The 22533-nt window shown below is 40.9% G+C and overlaps 1 protein-coding gene across 6 annotated transcripts in view; it reads left to right on the top strand.

Moving 5' to 3' along the window:
• ranbp3b (RAN binding protein 3b) overlaps positions 1-22533 on the top strand; it is a 325996-nt gene that overhangs the window by 205828 nt on the left and 97635 nt on the right. For 5 of the 6 annotated variants that reach the window (XM_073068583.1, XM_073068587.1, XM_073068585.1 and 2 more), the window contains exons 1-2: positions 5294-5364; positions 13284-13342. In XM_073068583.1, coding sequence (XP_072924684.1) covers positions 5343-5364; positions 13284-13342 — 81 coding nt within the window. In that variant the 5' untranslated portion in view covers positions 5294-5342. Of the gene's footprint in view, positions 1-5293; positions 5365-13283; positions 13343-22533 lie in introns of those variants that run through there. The other variant, XM_073068586.1, reaches the window with a different exon arrangement.

Consider the following 22533-nt stretch of genomic DNA (forward strand, 5'->3'; position numbering starts at 1 on the left):
AAAGCTTTATGGGAAAAGGGTTATAAATTCATAATGCGTCATCCAGCAACACTGATAATTTTTTTGGAGGATGGAAAAAGATTTTTTACTGATTATCGAGAAGTGGAGGAATTCGCACAAAAACTCCTAGTTATTCGCTAACTACACATAGAGATTTCCAAACGTAATGGATTAAAGATGAAGACAGAGACAGTGAATGGAATTGATGGACATTTAAGGATGATAAGGATGATAAGGATGAAAGGCAAAATTTGAGAAATATTAATTGCGAGTAGTATTTTTTCTTTTTTTTTCTTCTCATATATATACTTTTTTATGTCGCGGGGGAGCTTTGGATCGATTGCTACGGGATTCACGTGTGTAATCATGGCAATTGCCATGACCCGTACAACAGAGGGGGGTAATGTTGTGTTCTTTTTTATCCACAACATTAGTAGGGGGGTATTTTGTTTTTTTCTTTATAATCTATTTTTCTTCTATCTTTCTTTTTTTGCCTGGATGATCGGTGGGGACACACATAGCAACATGGAGAATTTTAAAAAGATTCCCCAAGGTACACGCTGGAATTAAGGAGATTGAGAGGGGATCTGATTGAAACATATAAGATTTTTAAGGGATTGGACAAGATAGAGGCAGGAAATATGTTCCAGATGCTGGGAGAGTCCAGTACCAGAGGGCATGGTTTGAGAATAAGGGGTAGGTCATTTAGGACAGAGTTAATGAAAACTTCTTCTCCCAGAGAGTTGTGGGGGTCTGGAATGCACTGCCTCGGAGGGTAGTGGAGGCCAATTCTCTGGATGCTTTCAAGAAGGAGCTAGATAGGTATCTTATGGATAGGGGAATCAAGGGATATGGGGACAAGGCAGGAACCGGGTATTGATAGTAATTGATCAGCCATGATCTCAAAATGGCGGTGCAGGCTCGAAGGGCCGAATGGTCTACTTCTGCACCTATTGTCTATTGTCTATAAGACTACAGATATATACAAAGGCCACTTTATTAGGTACAGGAGGTATCTAGTAAAGTGGCCACAATGTATTCTGAGTGTCTGGATTTTGGAACAGTTAGCAAGTTGGGATGTGTGGCCATTGTAAATATGTAATTCTGTAAATTTGCCTGCCTATATTGCAAGTGTTAAAAGTTAAGCAGGTGATTATAGCAATTGAAACTGCAGTTAACCATTCATTGTCATGTTTGTGTTGAAGTACAAAACATTGTGTCAGGATTAGATTTTCATGACTCCTCGGGACTCTCTCTCTCCTGAAGGTTTGCTGTGAATAAAGACTTATATTTCCCAGTTACAGCACCCATGTGGCTCAGTTTTTGTCAGCCACAACAGGTTGGATTTGTATTCCTCAGTTTATAAGAATGGGGGGGGAGGTAACCTTATTCAAACATTCAAGTTTTTAGGCGGGGGGTGCTTAACAAGGTTGGTGTTGAGATGTTTTCACTAATCAGAGAGTCACGAATGAGGAGGGACAGCTATAAGCGTCCTATAAAATTGAGGTGCATAGAAATTTCTTTCCTGGAATTCTCTGCTCCCAACTGCGGCAGATATATACTTAAGGTGAGGATAAGATAAAAATTTTAAATATTGAGGATTTGAGGGTTACAGAGAACTGACACAGCAAGCAGAGATCAACCATGATTATATCGAGTGGTGGGGTGATCTTGAGGAGCCTGGTGGCCTATTTCTGCTTCTATTTTCTTCTAGAATCCATCGCTTGAATAAGAGGTAGAAGTGGAAGCACTCATCACCTTCAGAAAACACTGATGATGCGCTACTGACTTCAAACATTAACTATGTTTCTCTCTCCATCCATGCTGTCCAACCTGCTGAGTACTTCCAGAACTTTCTGTTTTAATTTCCAGAGGTCTGTACTGAACTTGAGAAACCATTCTGATGGAAGGATCAAACTCTTAGTACTTCTCATGAAGGGTCCAACTTTAGTCAGAACAGAGGAAGAGAATACAGTAATTTAAATATTAACTGCTTCTCCTTCCACAGGTGCTGCCTGATACGTTGGCTCCTTTTTTGTAGCAACTGTTTAAGATTTCCAGCATCTACAGTTTTTAAAAAATACTTATAAATTAAATAAAACATGGAGGGACCATCATGAACTCCCACTGCCCCCGATGATCCTGTGGTTTCAGACTCTGAGGCCAATGTGAGGGCAACCTTCATGAGGTTGAACCCATGATAACCATCTGCCCAGATGGGGTACCTTGCCGAGAACTAAAAACCTTGGCTGATCAACTGGCTGGAGTGTTCACTGAGATCTTTAATCTCTTGCTTCAATAATTTCAGGTTACCCAGCTGCCTCAGGTAGGCTTCAATTATACTGATGCTGATGAAGAACATGGTAACCTGCCTCAATGACTATCGTCCAGTAGTGCTTACATCCAAAGTGAGAGTCGATGCCTCCAGAAGACACGGTACATCATTAAAGACCCCTCACACCCTCTCCATGAACTGTTTGTTCTTCTGCCATCAGGTAAACATTACTGGAGCATCAAAACTAAAACCACAAGGCTACTAAACAGCTTCCTCCCACGGGCAGTCAGACTGCTAAATAGCTGCTCTACCTGACTCTGCGCTGGACACTTATAACTGGTTTTTAACTGACATGTGGCTGTTGTGTTTTACTATTTATTGTTACGTTTATTATTTAGTGTTGCGTTTGTTATGTTATGATTGCACTGTTTTTGAATCTTGAATAAAGTGTTTTGAGAGGTCGGTGATGAAACACATCAACTCCAGCCTGAGAAATGACTTGGATCCGCTTAAGTTGCCTACCTGCTCAACAGATCCAGTAAATATGCCATTTAATCGGCTCTTCTTTCACCCCTGGAACATCTGGACAGCAAAGATGAATACATCAGGTTGCTCTTTATTGACTATAGCTTTGCATTCAATACTATCATCCCCTCAAAACTAATCAGTAAGCTTCAAGCCTCGATACCTCTTTGTGCAAATGGATCCTTGATTTCCTCACTTGCAGATCCCAGAATGGCAACAACGTCTCCTTCATGATCTCCATCAGCACAGGTGCAAGAAGTTGAGGCTGTGTGATTAGTCCCCTGCTCTACTCACTTTATACTTCTGACTGTGAGGCTAAACACAGCTCCAGTGCCATATTTAAGTTTGCTGATGACATTACTGTTGTTGGCCGACTCAAAGGTGGTGACGAATCAGCATATAGGAAGGAGATTGAAAATCTGGCTGAGCGATGCCATAGGAAAACAACCTCTCCCTCAATGTCGCAAAAACAAAGGAGCTGATCGTGGACTACAGGAGGAATGGAGACAGGTTAGCTCTTATTGACATCAATGGATCTGGGGTTGAGAGGTTGAACAGCTTTAAGTTGCTCGGCATAAACATCAGAGGATCTCATGTGGTCTGTACATACTGGCTGTGTGGTCAAAAAGGCACAACAGCGCCTCTTTCACTTCAGACAGTTGAAGAAGTTTGGTATGGGCACACAAATCCCAAGAACTTTCTACAGGAGCACAATTGAGAGCATCCTGACTGGCTGCATCACTGCCTGGTATGGGAACTGAACTTCCCTCCATCGCAGGACTCTGTAGAGAGTGGTGTGGACAGCCCAGCACATCTGTGGATGTGAACTTCCCACTACTCAGGACATTTACAAAGACAGGTGTGTAAGAAGGGCCTGAAGGAACATTGGGGACGCGAGTCACCCCAACCACAAGCTGTTCCAGCCGCTACCATCCGGGAAACGGTACCACAGCATAAAAGCCTGGACCAACAGGCTCCAGGACAGCTTCTTCCACCAGGCCATCAGACTGACTAATTCATGATGATGCAACTGTATTTTTGTGTTATATTGATTGTCCTGTTGTACATACTATTTATTATAAATTACTATAAATTGCACATTCAGAGATGTAACGTAAAGATTTTTACTCCTCATGTATATGAAGGATGTAAGTAATAAAGTCAATTCAATTCAACCTCTCACTCAATGTCAGCAAGACCAAGCAGCTGATTATTGACTTCAGGAAGAGGAAACTCTAGGTCCATGAGACAGTCCTCATCGGGGGAGTCACAGGCAGAGAGGGTCAGCAACTTTAAATTCCTCATTATTATAATTTCAGAGGACCTGTCCTGGGCCCAGCACGCAAGTGCAATTCTGAAGAAAACACGGCCTCTACATCCTTAGGAGTTTGCAAAGGTTCGGCATGACATCCAAAACTTTTGACAAATCTCTATAGGTGTGTGGTGGAGAGTATAATGACTGGTTGCATCGCAGCTTGACATGGAAACACCAACACCCTTGAACAGAAAATCCTACAAGAAGTATTGGATATAACCCAGACCATCACAGGTAAATCCCTCCTTACTATTGAGCACTTTCGCAGGAAAGCAGCATCCATCATCAGGGACCCCCGCCACCTAGGTCATGCTCTCTTCTCATTGTTATCATCAGGAAGAGGGTCCAGAGCCTCAGGACTAACATCACCAGGTTGAGGAACAGTTACTACTCCTGAATCATCAGGCTCTTGAACCAAAGGAGATCACTTCACTCAACTTTACTTGCCCCATCATTGAGATGTTCCCACAATCTATGGACTTTAATTCAAGGACTCTTGATCTCATATTCTTGGTATTTATTGCTTATTCATTAATTATTCTTATTTTTTCTCTCTCCTTGTATTTGCAGTTTATCTTTTGCCGACTTGTTGTCCGCCTGGTTGATGCTGTGTTTCATTGATGATTATTGGATTTATTGAATATGCCCACAAGAAAATGCATCTCAGGGTGACATATATGTACTTCGACAATAAATTTATTTTGAACTTTAAACAGTAGTCCCCATGAAAAAAAAAATCCCCATCCTTGGTCCACACACGTAGTTAGAATACGCTGGTTGTACTTTTAACAGCATCTATGAAGGAATAGTTACCATTTCAGGAGATGGTATCGACTTGAGAGATCTGGTGAGGATTTTGCATTTCAGACCTCGACAATCCACACTTAATTTGCATTTTTATACATCACATTTTATCTTGACATCAGCCATACAGATGGCATGCCTAATAACCCAACGGCAAATGTAAATTCGCGCCTGGCCTCGACAATCAAGAGGTTCCCAATTTACTGGGATCTCGCCAGACTCGACAGCGCATGCTCAGTCCACACCCCTCCCCCTCCCCGAGAGCGCATGCTCAGTCCATCTCCCTCCGAACCCCTTCCAAGCGCGTCTCGAGAAACGCGCACACATAGAATCAATGAAAAAAACTGGCGCGCCTGGAATAAATCGCATGCGCATTAGTATCTTCCGCTCCCAAGGTATTGTGGGGAAGCGGAGAATCCTAAAATGGCGGATCTGGCAAACGAAGGTAAGCAAGTGAAAATGGGCACGGTGCTTTGGGGCGCAGAACAAGCATGCCGCAAATTCAGCCTCGTAATTCTGGGTATGTAGGGTGGAAATAGCGGCCTATGTGACAGATAGGAGTGTTATAGTATCAATTCCCAATGAATGGGAATATGAGGGGAGAGGAATAGGGCATACACACCCACAACAGAACACCGGCTAACCAGGCCCCGCTGAGTTACAGGACGAGCACAAAAATTGTTAGTAACAAAAATGAGTAGAAATAATTGGTTTGATAAGGGCGGAATAAACGGTTGGAAGATTACAGATAGGAAGGATAAAACGTGACAGAAAGAGCCTGGGTGACAAAAGTGTGTGGCTGAAAGAGACATCTAATTTGTCTGAAAAGGAAGGGGGGACTTGTGAAGGATTAGGAAAGAAGAGGAGAAGGAAGCAGTGGAAGGAAAGGATGACTGAAGAATAAATCTGATCAGGTGAGAGAAGAGGAAAGAACATTTACCTTTAAAAATGGGTGAAGTAATATAGATCAGAGTAGAGGATGGATGGAGAGGTTGTGATAAGGCGCAGTATCAGAAAAGGAATACTATTTCCCTCCTCTTAGGACCACAATTAGGTTGGAAGAGGAGTTATTTAGATCTGGGAAGGATGAGGTTAGATAGTCTTTGACAGGAGGAAGCCATGTGATGTGAGCTAAGGGAAGAGTGCAGGTTTGGTGGAATGGGAATTAATATCAGGGAAAACTGTATATGAAGTGCTGAAGGAATGTATTGGTTGAAGGACAGGATTATAGGGAAGGGATGGATGACAATAATTAAAAGAGACGTTGACTCACTTACCCTTTTGACCCAGCTCTGCCATTTGTTGAGATCGTATCTGATTTTCTGTCTTGGCTCATTTTCCTGCATGATCCCCATGCCCCTAGAAATATATAGAAATCTATTGATCTTGGGTTTGAATAAATTATGAAATTTGTCCTCCAGCTAGACGGTGAGTATAAACTCTGCACAATTAGGACCCAACCACAAATACCTAAATACAGCACATCAATCTGACAAAAGCATTTTTATTCTTTCTTTTTTCTGTATGTTGACTAATTTTAAGTCTATGCCTGTATATTTACCCCCCCCCCCCCCATTCCATGTACTCTAAATTGGTATCCGTCTTCCTTTCTGAAAATCTAATTGCGCCATCGGGCAACTGTGATGCAGCAGGTAGTACTTCTACATCAGTTTCAGTGGGCTGGGTTAAATTCTGACCTCAGATTTTTTGTGAGAGCTTGCCTGTTCTTTGTAAGGCCAAATGACTTTTTTTTCGTGGCAATTTTGTTTACTACCATATCCCTAATCAATAAAAGGATAATCAAAGGAAAGACATAGGAGATTGTAAAACAGAAGGAAAGGGCATGGCTGAAATTCTAAAGAAATGCTTTGCATTGGTCTTCAGTGAAGAAGGGAAGTTGGCAAAGTTATTGGGTAGAACAGAACTAATGGAAATAGGTTAACAACTTGGACGTAGCTTGAGAATGTCATTGTTGGTTTTTTGCATTTCTAGAAAGCACCTGGCAAGGTGTTACATAAAAAGGTTGATGTGCAAGATGAGAACTTACTGGGGGAAATGTTTTAGCATGAATTGAAGATTAGTTATTGTATAGAAGACAGGAAGCCAAAATAAATGGCCTTTTTCAAGCTGGAAGAATGTAATGTGGAGTTCCCCAAGGATCAATGATTCACCCGCAATTATTTACAAGTTGTATTAATGATGGAGAATAAGGTGTATTTGCCAATCAGACTAAACAGATGGGTGGGATGATATTTGGACTCCATGACAGGATATAGAAAACTTGAGAAAAGGCTTGAAATTGGGAATGCACAATCTTCTAATTATACTGGCATATGGGACTGGTGCCTGACAACTGGACAGCTGCAGTATTTATTCTCTTATTTAGTAGGCCATGGAGGGCTAGAACTGAGATCAATTCTCACACAGCTTCTGTGAAACTTCAGTTCAGTTAATAATTGGAAAATAGAGAAACCAACTGATTCTAGTTATGATGACCATTACAAACTACCACTTTATGATAAAGACCATGTAGTTTACTATTCCCATTGGACAGGGAGAGAGAGATGTTGGTTGAATATCTGCCATTATTATTCAATTTGGCCTATATCTGAGCCAAGACCCACCCACATTGCTGACACACAAATGCTTAATGAAGTGATTGAATAAGCCATGTAGTTTAACCAGTGCTATCACATTTAGACAGAAAATAAAATGTGGTGATCACTTGTCTGACCAAGCACAGAGTTTTGCAATTGCAAAATTGATGCTAGCATGGTAATCTTGCAAAGGCCTTGTGGATGTTGGTATTCGATGCCTAATGGGCAGAATAATTCCTCTCATGTCTAAGGATGATTGGAAGATTGTTACTCAACTAGTCTACGAGTTTATGCATTCTTGCAGACAAGACACCAGACTCCTAGATCACAGTCTCTTTTGTCCCATTGGCAGCACAATCAAATATGACTGGTGTCAGTCGGTGAGCTCATCATTAGTCCCAGGCCTCATGAAATATACCATTGGGTCACACATGGGCCAGGAAGCATCCTCCTGCTCAGCTGACAAATTTTTCAAGTTGAGCAGCACTTGGAAGAAATACTGAAAGTAGCAAGAGCATACAGTGTACTTTGGGGCACTTCAATATCCAATACCAGGAATGGCTTGATAATGCTGTTGTTGACTAAGGTGACCAAATCCTGAAGGATATTGCTTCAGACAGGGTCTGCAGCAATCTTAATTCATGCTGGTGTTGTTGCAAATGACAACTGCACAGTTCTTGTGGAGATGATCTTATCTTCACACAGATACTCCCTGTCACGTGTTGTGGTGCTATGCATGTATAGTAAATGGAATAGGCTTGAAAAAGATCTGGCAGTTCTGTCCTGAGTGTTAATGTTATGTGGTGGACAGCAACAGAAATGCACACAACACAAGCTAATCATGTGGCTTGGCATGTTCCACACCACTGTCAGTTCAGTGAGGCATGGGGATTTGTTGAGAGAAGCACAAGACATATCTCAAAAATACAGCTAACAGAACAGGGTATAATGATAGGGCCTTCTGTGTGAGTGTTCAAGAGAAGATGAAAGCATTTGCAAGCATACTTAGACAAAATGCTGAGTAGATGATTCATCCTTGCTTCTTCCTGAGATCCCCACCATCACTGACACAAGTCTCCAGACAATTTGATTTATTCCATGTGACATCAAGAAATGACTGAGAATACAATATGCCAAGGTTATGGTACCTTGCAAAATCCTAGCTGTAATACTGAGGATCTTTGCTCCGGAGCAAGCTGTTCCAGTTCATTTGCAAAACTACTATCTCAAAGTTCAAAGTAAATTTTATCATCAAATTATATATGTCACCATACACAACCCTGAGTTTCATTTTCCTGTAGGCATACTCACCAAATCAATAGACTAGTAACTATAATAGGATCATTGAAAGATCAACCAGAGTGCAGAAGACAGCAAACTGTGCAAGTGCAAGTATAAATAAAGAGCAATTAATAACAAAAATCTGAGGAAAAGTCTCCTTAAAGTGAGATCATAAAATTGTAGAAACATTTGGATGATAGGGCGTGAGTGTAGTTATCCCCTTCTATCAAAGAGCCTGATGGTTGAGGGGTAGTAACTGATCTTGAACCTGGTGCTGTGAGTCCTGAGGCTCTTGTACCTTCTACCTGAGGGCAGCAGTGAGAAAGAGAATGACCTGGGTGGTGGGGATTTCCGATGATGGTTGATGCTTTCCTATGACAGCGTTTTATGTAGATGTGCTCAGTGATTGGGATGGCTTTACCCATGATGTACTGGGCCAAATCCACTACCTTTTGTAGGATTTTTTGTTCAAGGGCATTTGTGTTTCCATACCAGGCCATGACGCATCCAGTCAATACACTCTCCGTAACACATCTATAGAGGTTTGCCAAAGTTTTAGATGTCATGCTGAATTTCTGCAGACCCCCAAGGAAGTAGAGGTGCAACTGTGCTTTTTTCGCAATTGCACTTGCTGCGTCCAGGACAGGTCTTTTAGTAACACTTTAAATTAAGTTGCTAACCCTTGCCACCTCTAATCCTCTGATGAGTATTGGCTCAGGACCTCTGCTTTCCCTCTCCTAAAGTCTATAATTAATTCATTGGTCTTGAGTGAGAGATTGTTGTTATGACACAACTCAGCCAAACTTTCAATGTCCCTCCTGTATGCTGATTCATCACCACCTTTGATTTGGCCTGTGACAGCAAACAAAGCAAAAATCAGCAAACTTGAATATGGCATTGGAGCTGTGCTTAGCTACATGACCATAGGTGTAAAGTGAGTAGAGCAGAGGGCCAAGCACATAGCCCTATGGTGCAGCTGTATTGATGGAGGTCATGGAGGAGATTTTGTTGCCATTCCTAACAGACTGGGGTCTGCAAGTAAGGAAATCCAGTAACCAATTGCACAAGGAGGTATTGAGCCCGCTTTTGAAGCTCCTTAATTGGTTTTGAGGGGATGATGGTATTGAATGCTGAGCTGTAGTCAATAAAGGGCATCCTGAAATATGTATCTACTAACAATATGAAAAATTACCCAAAACCAAAACTACCTTGTGAGGTTTTGTGAATGGCTTAGTTGGCTTTTGCCAGATTGACTGCTCTTCACATTAAAATATTTAAAAGACTGTGGCATCAAGACATGCTGGTAAAACTCAAGTAAATGGCATCAGGGTAAAAACTCTCCAATGGCTTTATTCATTATTTGCATAAAGGAATATGGTTGCATTTGTCAGAGGCCAATCTGGCACGAAGATGATTTCAGAGGTACCTTGCGAAGAGTCCTAGGCCCAACCATCTTCAGCTGCTTCATCAAGCACTTTCATCATAAGATCAGAAGTGGAACATTGCATAAAGGTGCTATTGGAATTGAATATTGCACATCCTAAGCCAATTACACAGTCTTGCCAGCATGCAGCAGGGCCTAGAAAACATGTAGCCATGGGTGAATTGGCAAGTAACATGTGTTACGTACCCTGTAACTGGGTCACTTACCAGCAAAGATAGAGAGGTCCGTTGAAATCTGATGGTACTATTTTTAAAAGTCTTTATTTATAAAGGGGCACAAAAATAAGATTAATACAAACATTCAGATAATATATGTCGTCAATACTCAATCTAAAAGCGCGGGTATAATCATAATCATCAATAAGAAATAACTATCGTTTGTCTAGGGGTTACTGTATTGTCCGATGAAGAAATAAAAGTCAATTGTCATTAAAGATGCAGCTCTTTTGGGTTGTAGAGAGAGACAGTCTTAAACTTGCCCGTGTCTTTTATGAGGCCGATCCGTTGAGTCGGGGGAGTTGGTTCCCCGTTATTAGTTCAAAAATCGTTGTCCGTGGTACCAGCCACCGGTCCCCAGGCAAGGGAACCGAACGCACGTGGCTTCCTTCAAATGGCTTCCCGCTATTATGGGATCGCTAGCGTTTCTTCTGGTGCATCTGAGGGGCCGTCTCTACAGCCCCTCTTTTATCTTGACTCGCAGGGTAGTAGATGTCAATCAGGTTGGGGGTGATGCAATCTCTCTCTCAACCAGCCCACTTTGCCCGAGGGCTTGCACGTAGCATAGTCCCCAATCCACAAATGTGTCTCCAAGAGACAATGGCCAATGTCGCGTTATTTTGCATCGCCGGGGAATGAGGCATCCTGCACGTCTCTCTCCCATTTCCTGGGTCCTCTGACCCAACCCACTAGTGCTCTTGCGATTCTCACAAAGGCAGGGGCTGCGGGCATAACACATGCCACAAAAGTGCCAGACAATAATCATCTCCAGAAAGTGATAGTCTAATTGCATACTGTACACATTCAAGGTTAAGTTTCCCAGAGTCACTATCCTTGGTGGGGAGGGGTGGGGTGCTATTGACCAAAGACTCAGCTGAGCCATTCACAGAAGCAGTGTGGCCATATGGAGAGGTCACCTCCAAGAGGACCACAACCTTGTCAGAAGGTTTGGAGACTTGTGTAGCTCCATGACCTGGAAAGCTATGTTGGCTGGAGTCAGAGCTTTATGCTTTGGCTCTTGGTAGGGTCACCCATACCAAACAGGTCAAAGGGTAGAGGCCAGACTAAGAGTGGTCTACCGGAATCTCCAGGTTCGGGAGTTCAGCTCAGGGCTAACAACTCTGACTGGTAAAACAAGTTGTTACGGAAACAGCAATGAAGGATACTTCACATCTGAGTGCAATGGTATTCCTGAGTACCCAGAACTTACATGACTGACAGTAGTGAACACCAAGCTACTGACATGATGAAGAGAAAGATGACTGGAATATTTCTGACTGTAATGGGAAAACATTTAAAATTAGAACTAGGCCATTTAGCATGTATGGGACAGACTTCAGAGCAGAAATACTCAAGGCTTTGAATGTAGAGGGAAGGGTGAAGTGTTTTTAAAATACATGCAAAATAGCGGGTTTCATAAATGGGGCCATGCTGAATCTTTATAACACATTGTTGGGTCCCCAGTACTTTAGGAAATAAGTCAAAGTTTTGAAGGGTACAGAGAAGATTTACTAGAATGGTGTGTGAAATGACAGATGTATTGAGTGAAGCTGGGCAGGAAGTTTAAAAGAAAGAATGATTTTAAGAATAAGTCTTAAGGAAGCACTTTTCCATGCCAAATCTGTTGATCTTAATTAGAAATGTACTCATCTACTGAATATCCATAGGTTTCTCATAAACCTGTGAGTGTGAACAGTCTGCTTAGTATTTTCCACATGGCACTTGTCACAGGAATTAGTGTAGGGTATTCAGGGAATTGGTGTTTTCTTTCATACTTTTACTAACCCTCTAATAATGAAGGGTTACATGCCATTTTCTTTTTTCAAGCGAGAAGCCTGTGGAAAAGTGAGAAATATACAGTGTGGGCATAGGGAATTGTCTGTGCAAGGGGTAACACAAGCAATAGATACATGTAAGGCGATTGAGTGCAGGCATGTGAGATTAATGATAATTTAAGTATGATGTCTCATTAATGTGGTTGAGTGTGTTGGAGAAGTATGTAAAGTTATCAGGAATGGGACAATGTACCTAAAGGGAGTGAGCATGAAAAGATTACTTATGAGAATGAGCATGTGCCAATGCTGAAGTGTATTTACATGCACAAGGCAAGTATACACAAGAGCACTGGGCTGGACCTCAGACAGTTGCTGCCAGTTTCAAATGTAGTTGGTGGCATTTAGCACTAGGTCTGGAAGTGGCAATTGGTTTGAAATTACTGACTTAGGATGTGACGGATCCAGAGTGAGGCAATTGTATGGGAGAAAATGCAAAAGTGAATTTGTGTGTGTATGCCAAGTTAAAATGTAAGGGAATACTTACATTTTTTGTGTGTATGTGCATGTCAAAGAGGGCATAAGGAGCACAAAACATCTGAATGAGATGTGTGCACTTGGTAGTGCACATGGATGTTAGGAAGTTAAATTGTGTAAGTCGGTTATGTGTGGCAGAGGGTGTCTTAAAGCCCCTCTTTGGAGAGGGACTTGTATGAGGCAAGTTAAACTGCATTTTTGAGGAATAATGTGTATAAGAGTGCTTGAGGGCGATATGATTGAGTTGGAAGTGTGACTGTGAGGGAAGGGAGAAAAGAGGGAGCATTTGGAATGGCTCGTGTAAGAATGTACCACTTTAATGCAAGTATTGGGTGTGTATGGGAGAAAGTGAAGAATGGTAGTTTATAACTGAGTGAAGGAAAGAAATACGGATTACAGTAAGATGAGATTGAATGCAAATGGGTTTATTGGACTGAATTATTCAGATTTGTCTAGCTGAAAAGTAGTTGTGATTTTAAAATGTACACACTAATTTCTTGTCTGTTCTTTATTTGTAGAAAAGCCTGCCATTGCACCGCCTGTGTTTGTATTCCAAAAAAACGAGAAAGGACAGAAAGTAAGCATTCTATCTTGACATTAATCTAACTATATTTTCCTTCGTGAATCAGTTGAAAAGTTTACATTTTAAATCAGCTATCTTTTATCAATAGGAAGTGCAAAGCACTTTTCCTAGTTTTCCTTACTCAACAGGCATCTTGATTCTAAGGAATCTCATAAATCCAAATTAAGCCACTGCTCTGAAAATCTGTTTCAGAATTAACTATTTTGAGCAGTGAAATTTCATTTTTTTTTACTTCAAGTCCTTGCTTTATATCAGAAATTTTCATTTTTATCCTTCATTATCTTTGATTAAATTTACACCTGAAGTTACATTTCACAAAATAGTGCAGTTGGCCACTTAGCATATAATAGTGAATACTGCTTTTTTGTAGCTTAAATAACATTGTAAGATTGTCTTCATTAATTTTTCTGTTTATGCATAAAAAAACAGTAATTTCACTTTCATTGTTTTACCTTTTGCATGTTAATGGGAGGAATATTTCACAAAGGGATTGCACCTTTAATTCCAGAGTGCCTTATAGAGTCATAAAACACTGCAGCATGGAAGAAGGCCCTTTGGCCCAGCTAGTCTTAGCTTTAATCTGCATTGTCCCATTGAATGGCATCTGGATCATAGCCCTTTATACCCCTCCCATCCATGTACCTATTCAAATTTCTTTTAAATAATTGACCCTGCATCTACCAGTTGCACTGGAGGCTTGTTTTACACTCTTCCCACCCTCTGAGTGAAGTTCCCCCTCATGTACCTCTTAAACATTTCCCTTAACCCGTGACCTCTAGTTGTAGTCTTACCCAACTTCAGTGGAAAAAGCCTGCTTGCATTTACCCTATCTATCATCATTATTGTGTCATGTCACAGGTGATCATGATCTCATGACCGTGATTGTTATTGGCAAATTTTTCTACAGAAGTGGTTTGCCATTGTCTTCTTTTGGGCAGTGTCTTTACAAGATGGGTGACTCCAGCCATTATTGGCAGAGATTGTCTGCCTGATGTCAGGACAGCTGCTCATACAACCACCCACTGCTCACATGGCTTTATGTGACCATGATTGGGTGCGGGCTAAGTAGGTGCTACACCTTGCCCAAGGGTGACCTGCAGGCTAGTGGAAGGAAGGAATGCCTTGCATCTCCTTTGGTAGAAACATAGCTCCACCCGCCACCTTACTCTTACTTAGATCCCTCAATATTTTATATACGGTACCTCTATCAAATCTCCTCTGAGTCTTCTATGTTCCAGGGAATAAAGTTCTAACCTTTCTCTATAACAGCCTTGTAAATTTTCTCAGCACTCTTTCAATCTTATTGATAACTTTCCTTTAGGTAGGTGACCAAACCTGCACGCAATACTCCAAATTAGGCCTCACCAACGTCTTGTACAATTTCAGCATTACATCCCAACTCCTGTACTCAGTACGTTGATTTATGAAGGCCAATATCTGTGATGCCACTTTAAATATGGATCTGTATTCTCAGATCCCTTTGTTCTAGCACACCCTTCAGTGCCCTGCCACTCACCATGTAAGGCTTAACCTGTTTGGGCCTCCCATAGTGCAGCACCTCACCCTTGTCTGCATTACTTTCCATCCTCCATTTTACAGCCCATTTTTTCCAGCTGGTCCAGATTCCCACTGGAAGCTTGGATAGTCTTCCTCACTGTCAGTTATACTCCCAACCCCAGTCTTGGTGTCATCTGTAAATTTGCTGATCCAGTTTACCACATTATCATCTAGATTGTTGATATAGATGGCAAACAACAATGGGCCTAGCACCAATCCCTCTGGCACACCACTTGTCATAGGCCTCCAGTTAGAGAAGCAACCATCTACTACCACTCTCTGGCTTCTCCAGCAAAGCCAATGTTAATCCAACTTACTACGTCATCTTAAATGCCAAATGACTTAACCTTCTTAACTATGAGGGGCCTTGTCAAAGGGCTTGGAAAAGTCCATGGAGACAACATCCACTGCCTTACCTTCATCAACTTTCCTGGTAACTTCCTCGAAAAACTCAAGTTTGGTTAGGCACGACTTACCATGCACAAAACCCTTTTCACTATCCCTAATTGGTCCCTGTCTATCCAAATACTTTACATATCTCGTCACTTAGAATACCTTCCAATAACTGCCTCACAATTGATGTCAGACTCACCAGCCTATAATTTCCTGGCTTATTCTTAGAGCCTTTCTTAAACAATGGAACAACATTAGTTATCCTCCAATCCTCCAGTACCTCATCCATTGATGAAGGATGTTTTAAATATCTCTGCTAGGGCCCTTGCAATTTCTGCACTTGCCTCCCGTAGGGTCTAAACTCATTGTCAGGCCCTGGGGGTTTGCCTAATTTGTCTCAAGACAGCAAACACCTCCTCCTTTGTAATCTGTATAGGGTCCATGACCTTAATGCTGCACTGTCTCACATCTATGAACTCTGTGTCCATCTCCCATTAAATACAGATACAAAAAGAAGAAAAGTATAATAAGTTCACCCCCAACTCTTTTGGCTCTGCATATAGATTACCATTCTGATCTTCCAGAGGACCAATTTTGTCCCTTGTTATCCTTTTGCTCTTTATAGTGTAAGAAAATGTCGCCAATCACTAGAGCTATTTTCTTCCTGAGGAAATGTGAACTCATTACATGAAAAATTACCTTTAAAATTGCAACTCATTGATTTGAATGCGTTACATGAGCAGTACTTGTGTTGCTATGAAACTCAATATTGAGGTAATTTTACTTTGCAAGTAAAGCTTAAGACTAGCTTACCTGTTATACATTCAAATTGTGTATACTTAGTGCCACTAATGTTTGATTTAAGCAATCATTTCATAGAGAGGATATTGCTAAATACTAAAGAGCTGATCACTGAAACTTATGTGCAACATTGGTGTTCATGATTGCAAATGCAGTTATCACATGCAACATTACATGGGTGTGCTGGTATGAAGTTTGCACCTGATCTAATATATTCCCAATATTGTGGTAGGTAGTTATTCAAGAAGATGGGGATTAAAAACTGTTCTAGAGCCTTGTTTAACATTTGTAAATCAGTAAAGGAGAGGGGTTGCTTTTCTTCTTAAAGAACTGATGAGACTGCAGAAATGAAAAGTCAATTGTTTCAAAATGTTAAGGCTTGTATCCTTGCAAGAGGCGGAAATGCTACATCTGCCCATTCAACTCCACCCTTGCCTCCATTCAGGGACCCAAATGTCCTTCCAGGCAAGGCTACACTTCACCAATGAACCTGTTGGAGTTGTCTATTGTATCTGGTGCTTCCGATGGGGCCTCTGCATTGGTGAGACCCTACATAGATTGGGGGACTGTTTTGTCGAGCACCTCGACTTCATCTGCCAAAAGTGGAATTTCACAGTGGCCAACCATTTTAATTCCTATCCCCATTCCCATATTGACATATCAGTCCATGGCCTTCTCTTTTGCCAAGATAAGCTCACTCTTAGGATGGTAGAGCAGCACCTCATATTTGGTCTAAGTAACCTCCAATCATATCACAGGAACATTAATTTCTCCTTTGGGTATTTTTTTTTCTTTTCCTCTTCCCCTTCTATTCCTCACTCTGGCCTCTTACCTCTTCTCACTTGCCTATCACCTGTTGCCCCTTTTTTACCTTTCCCACTTACCTGGGTTCACCCATCACCTTTTAGCTTGCCCTCCTTACCTCCTCCCACCTTTTTATTCTGGCGTCTTCCCCCCTTTGTTTCCAGTCCTGAAGTATGGTCTTGGCCTAAAGCATCTACAGTTTATTCATTTTCACGGATGCTGTCTGACCTGCTGAGTTCCTCCAGCCTTTTATGTGTATTGTTCTGGATTTACAGCATCTGCAGAATCTCTTGTGTTTATGAAGTATTAATATGATTAGAATGGAACTATTTATTTTAAACTACGTCTTCTGTTTTGCAACACAAAAGGCTGATACTTTATAATTCCAAAAATCTGTTTGGAAACTTCATTGGTTTCAAATTGGGATATAGCCCACTGGTTAACATATACAAAATAGTGGAGGAATTCAGCAAGTCAGGCATCATTTCTGCAGAGGAATAAACAATTGAGGTTTTGGGCCAAGATCCTTCATTGGAACTGGAAAGAAAGGTGGTAGAAGCTAGATTAAGAAGGTTGGGGGAGCAGAAGGAATACAAGCTGGGAAGTGATAAGGTGAAACCAGATGAGGAGGAAAGTAGATGGGTAGAGGAGTGGGGATGAAATGAGATGCATTGAGATGATAGGTAGAAGAGGTAAAGGGCTGAAGAATAGGTTCCAAAGAAGAGAGTGGATCATGGGAGAAAGAGAAGGAAGAGGGGCAGCAGAGGGAGGTGATGGGGTAGGTGAGGATAAGAGAAGGGATAGTAGGGGAGGCTGAATGGGGATTGGAAAAAGAGTGAAGGCGAGGGAAAAATTTACTGGAAGTTAGAAAAATCAATGTTTATGGCGTCAGGTTGGAGGCTATTCAGGTGGAATAGGTGTTGCTCTTCCAACCTGAGAATGGCCTCATTGAGTCAGTAGAGGAGGCCATGGACTGACATGTTGGACTGGGAAGCGGAAGTAAAGTGGATGGCCACCGGGAAAACCCGCCCTTTTATGTGGATGGAGCAAAGGTGCTCGACAAAGCAGTCCCCCAGTCTTTGTCGGGTCTCACTAATATAAAGGAGGATGCATTGGGAGCACTGGATATTGTAGATAACCCTAACAGATTCACAGGTTGAGTGTCACCTTATCTGGAAGGACTGTTTGGGACACTGAATGGTGGTGAGGGAGGAGGAGAAGGGGCAGGTGTAATTCTTGTTTTGCTTACAGGGATAAGTGCCAGGAAGGATGAGAAGACAGAGAGTCACCTAGAGAGTGATCCCTGTAGAAGATACTATTGAAGATGACAGATGTTAGAAATTGATGTACTCACTGGTTCACTATTCCCATGCACTTGCATGCTGAAGACCTGGTTCCTTCCAATTATCTGAAGTTGACTGGTGTCTGTGATTGCAAATCTAAGCTGCTTGGTACTTCCTTGAAACACGCTGTGTTCACTGGAAAGCATATTTTTCTAATGTATAATATCTTTTTATAAAGAAAACAATTCAATTGAAAGAGTGTTGAATAGTCAGTTAATCCAGCACTTCCAAAGTTGCAAATGTTAATGGAGTTTTGCTGTACTGAAAAGCTTTTTTGCAGTATCAGAATAAGGTGTAATGTGTGTAGGCCTCTGTTAGTCTCAATAGACCATGGATTTGCGCCTTGGAAAATTTCCAAGCTACAAGCTTGGTTTATGTGTTACAAGCTACAAGCAAGGTTTTTTTTATGGAAGACCGGCAGTTGCCCAAGCTGCAAGTCTCCCATCTCCACGCCACCAATGTTGTCCAAGGGCATTAATCCTCATACAGCTTGGCACCGGTGTCATCGCAGAGCAATGTGTGTTTAAGTGCCTTGCTCAAGGACACACGCAGCCTCAGCCAAGGCTCGAACTAGCGACCTTCAGATCACTAGATGAACATCTTAACCACTTGGCCACGCGCCAACACAAGGTGTAATATCACTGGCATATGTCATGAAATTTGTTGTTTTGCAGTACATTGCAATACACAATAAATTACAGTAAGAAATATAGTTAAAATGAATTTGAAGTGTATGCAAAAAGCAAGCAAAGAAAGTATTGAAGTAGTGTACGTGGGTTCATTGTCCATTCAGAAATCTGAAAGCTGAGGGGAAGAAGCGGTTCCTGAAAAGTTGAGTGTTTATCTTCAGTCTTCTGTACCATCTCTGTGATGATAGCACTGAAAAGAGGGCATGTCCTGGGTGATGGGGTCCTGAATAATGGATGCCACCTTTTTGATGCATTGCCTTCTGAAAATGTACTTGAAGCTGGGGAGGCTGGTGCCTGTGATGGAGATTGTATCCAAATACTACAATTGCATGAAGTTCCAGAACAGTATTTTGTAAGCTTTTATAATGTTAACAAAGTGGCCCCTCTATATCTTGCGCATGATGCACAGTTCTTTTTTTCTAAACTAAAAGATTGTATCTTCCTGTGCCATCTCCTCCCTCCAAGTCTCAAATGGTTTGACATTATAATGTCTGGAAAAACACTTTTGAAAAGCAGTGTAGAAACCTGAAGGCTTTTGATATAAAGTTTGGGAGGATCTTGTGCATCTAGATCTTTTTTAATAGCAAGGCTTGCTCAGGCTTGGAATGGAATGCTCCTATTCTCCATTCCAGTTCCCACACCAATTTCTTGTCATTTCTCATCCTTTCTGTTTGCTCCTTTCCATTTTGAAGATACTTTGTCAACAAACTGTTTAAAATTTACATTTCTGTGCTGCTACTTCCTGACTGCCACTTAATACCTGCTAGTGAAAAAGGCAAACTGTATGTTGGAATCCAATTCTTTATCCTCGATCACAGAAATGACAACCTAGGAGATGATTTTTCTTCCGATGAATCATGACCGATTGTACAGAAGGCTGACTGCCCTACTTTTTGGAAATGGCATGAATTGGAGGCCATGTGTGCCTTAATTATTTTTGTTAGGAGTTGTACGTTGTAAAGGATAGTTACAATTCAGATTAAATAGTGAAGACTTGTCAACTTTCTACAAAACTAGTTTCAAATAGCAGCGTAGGAGTTTGTTGCCTTATGTTGCAAAAAAAGTATAGATGCCTTATTTTTAGCTGTTATAAACAGCTATGCTATATGGCAACAATGACACTAAAATTGGTTACCAATATAATGCAAGTTCAAGTTTATTGTCGTTCAACCGTATACCTCCAAAAGAAGCTACATTCCTCCGGACCAAGATGCACAACAAGCACATATAACTCACACACAACACATAAAACAATGTTATCATAAATAAATTAACAAATAATAAAATATATTCCAAAAGATGAACATTTAGTGTAATTTTGTGTACTTTAAGACTTGAGTATAAAAAGATCTCCTAATGGTTTTGATCAGTGGGTCCAGAACCAAGTAAAATGAAGTTAAAACTTTAGCATGTGAAAACCACTTCAAACCCTTAACAGAGTTTATTTCAATAAATTGTTGCTGTTCACAAGCAGAAATTGACTGCTGGTTATAAACCTGTGGGACCCTCAAACTTGTTTAAACTTAGCTTGGCTATGACAAGTTAAATAAGCACCAACTAATTTAACTTAAAATAATATTACACAAAACTCTTTGAATATTCTGTACAAGAGGTTAACTTTTATTAGTTCATTAATTTCTTAACCCAGTCTAATGACCAATCTCTTCCAGATCCATCTTACAAAGTCCATAGTTCATTTTTAATTTCATGCTAGTTTACTTTTCATATAATGCAGCAGCTATCTCATGATAAATAAAACATTTGAAACTGCATTTCATTTATGCAAGTTTATAACTAGGTACAATAAATGTAAAATCGTTATTGACATTATATGCTGTTTTATTTAATTTTGTAATTTTAGAGAATTTACTGCATTTAATTCTTTTAAATATTTTTCCCATTTCCATCTATGTGCTCTATTAATTAGAGGCACGCAGCAACACAGCGGTTAGTACTGCTATCTGACAGCTCCAGTTACTTAATTGTCCATGTGCAGTGTCTCCCTGTGCTTTAATTTCCTCACAGATGCTCTAATTTCCTCCCACATCTCAAAGATTTGTCTGTTGGTAGGCTTCAGTGAAGTTTCCCTCGTGTGATGGGGGCAGGAGAACCTGGGGAGATGGTAGGTGGACTGGTGAGCATGTAGGAGAGAGTAGGTTACAGAGAACTAAGTGGGGCAGTGGGATGGATAGAAATGTTTGGGATCCCATTTTAGGTCTATTGTCCTATGAAAATGTGAAACTGACTAAAACTGATACCTCCTTTGTCTTTGGTAAATGGGGTTCAAAATGTGTTTAATCCAGGAGACAAGAGATTACAGATGCTGGAACGTGGAGTAAAAGAGCAAGCAGCGGGAGGAACTCACTGGGTCAGTCAGCATCAGTGGAGGAAAACGAACAGTTCATGTTTTGTGTTGAGATCTGTCACCTGGAGGGAAGGGGAAATAGTATAAAGGGTTAAGGGAAAAGGGTGGAGTAAGAGCTGGCAAGTGAGATGTGGATTCAGGTGAGGAAGGGGATAAGGCAGGGAAGTATGGAATTAATGAAAGAAGCTGAGTGGTGATAGGTGGAGTCATCAAAGGTCTGGAGATGATGCAATAAAAGGGAAGTGTTTAATCTTACCTGCTTTTTATTTGGGGGAAAAGGAAAACTGAGGAATCTACTAGCATTTTAATAAGTCATTAGCTGGAAATTAGTAGTCCAGTGGAGAAGATTCTCCCAAGCTTTAGAACTTGCTATCAAAAGGTTGGTTGGGGGAATAAAATCACTGCATTTAATAGGAAGCCGGATAAAGACGAGGGATAAATATGAGTAATGAATCAAGAGCAGCCAATGATTGGCAATATCCTCCATTTTTCTCATCAAATCCAAATCTCCCACAATTCTATCATTCACATTCCAATTATTTGGCTTTGTGGTGAAGGAATTGTCAAGTCACCAAAATGTGATAGGGCTTTCTGTAAGTGAACATTTAAAAATTGATAGTCACTGTGGTTCTGGCAAGTAGTCAAACTAGTGTCACAGATCCAATTGCCCTGAGTGGTTCACTTCTGGTCGCAATCTCTAAACTCCCTTTGTCCTCAAACGTGGTCACCTAGACATTTCTCCTTTGGCTTCTGTGAGTCTTTGGGCATTGCATAGGTTTAAATAACTGTGAGCTAAAATCTATTCAGCAGTCCCTGACACGCAAAGTTTTGGAGAAAATAGCCAATTAGTTTGAAAGTTACCGAAACATAATAATAGATTATTGCTGTTGATTTAGAGATCCGTTGCAAGGAATTTAAATGCAGTGAATTAAACAAAACTGGAAGAAACAACAAGTACAAATAATTACAACAGTAACTGTTTAATTCAGATAAAAGCATCATGAAATTATGCTCATGCAAGATTATATTTTAAATATCGTTTAGTTATTAGAGAAGGAAATCTGTCACATTTGCCTACTCAGACTTCATGATACTCCAGGCTCTATGGTTGAAATGTTTTCCACTCAGGAGGCAACTAGAGATGAACAGTACATGTTAGTCTTGCATGAATACATAAAGAAATATGGTTGTTCCTCCCCCCACCATCATTTATAAGATTGTTAATTCTGTTTC

The sequence above is a fragment of the Hemitrygon akajei genome, chromosome 16 (assembly GCF_048418815.1).
Source record: "Hemitrygon akajei chromosome 16, sHemAka1.3, whole genome shotgun sequence".
Classification (NCBI taxonomy): Eukaryota; Metazoa; Chordata; class Chondrichthyes; order Myliobatiformes; family Dasyatidae; genus Hemitrygon; species Hemitrygon akajei.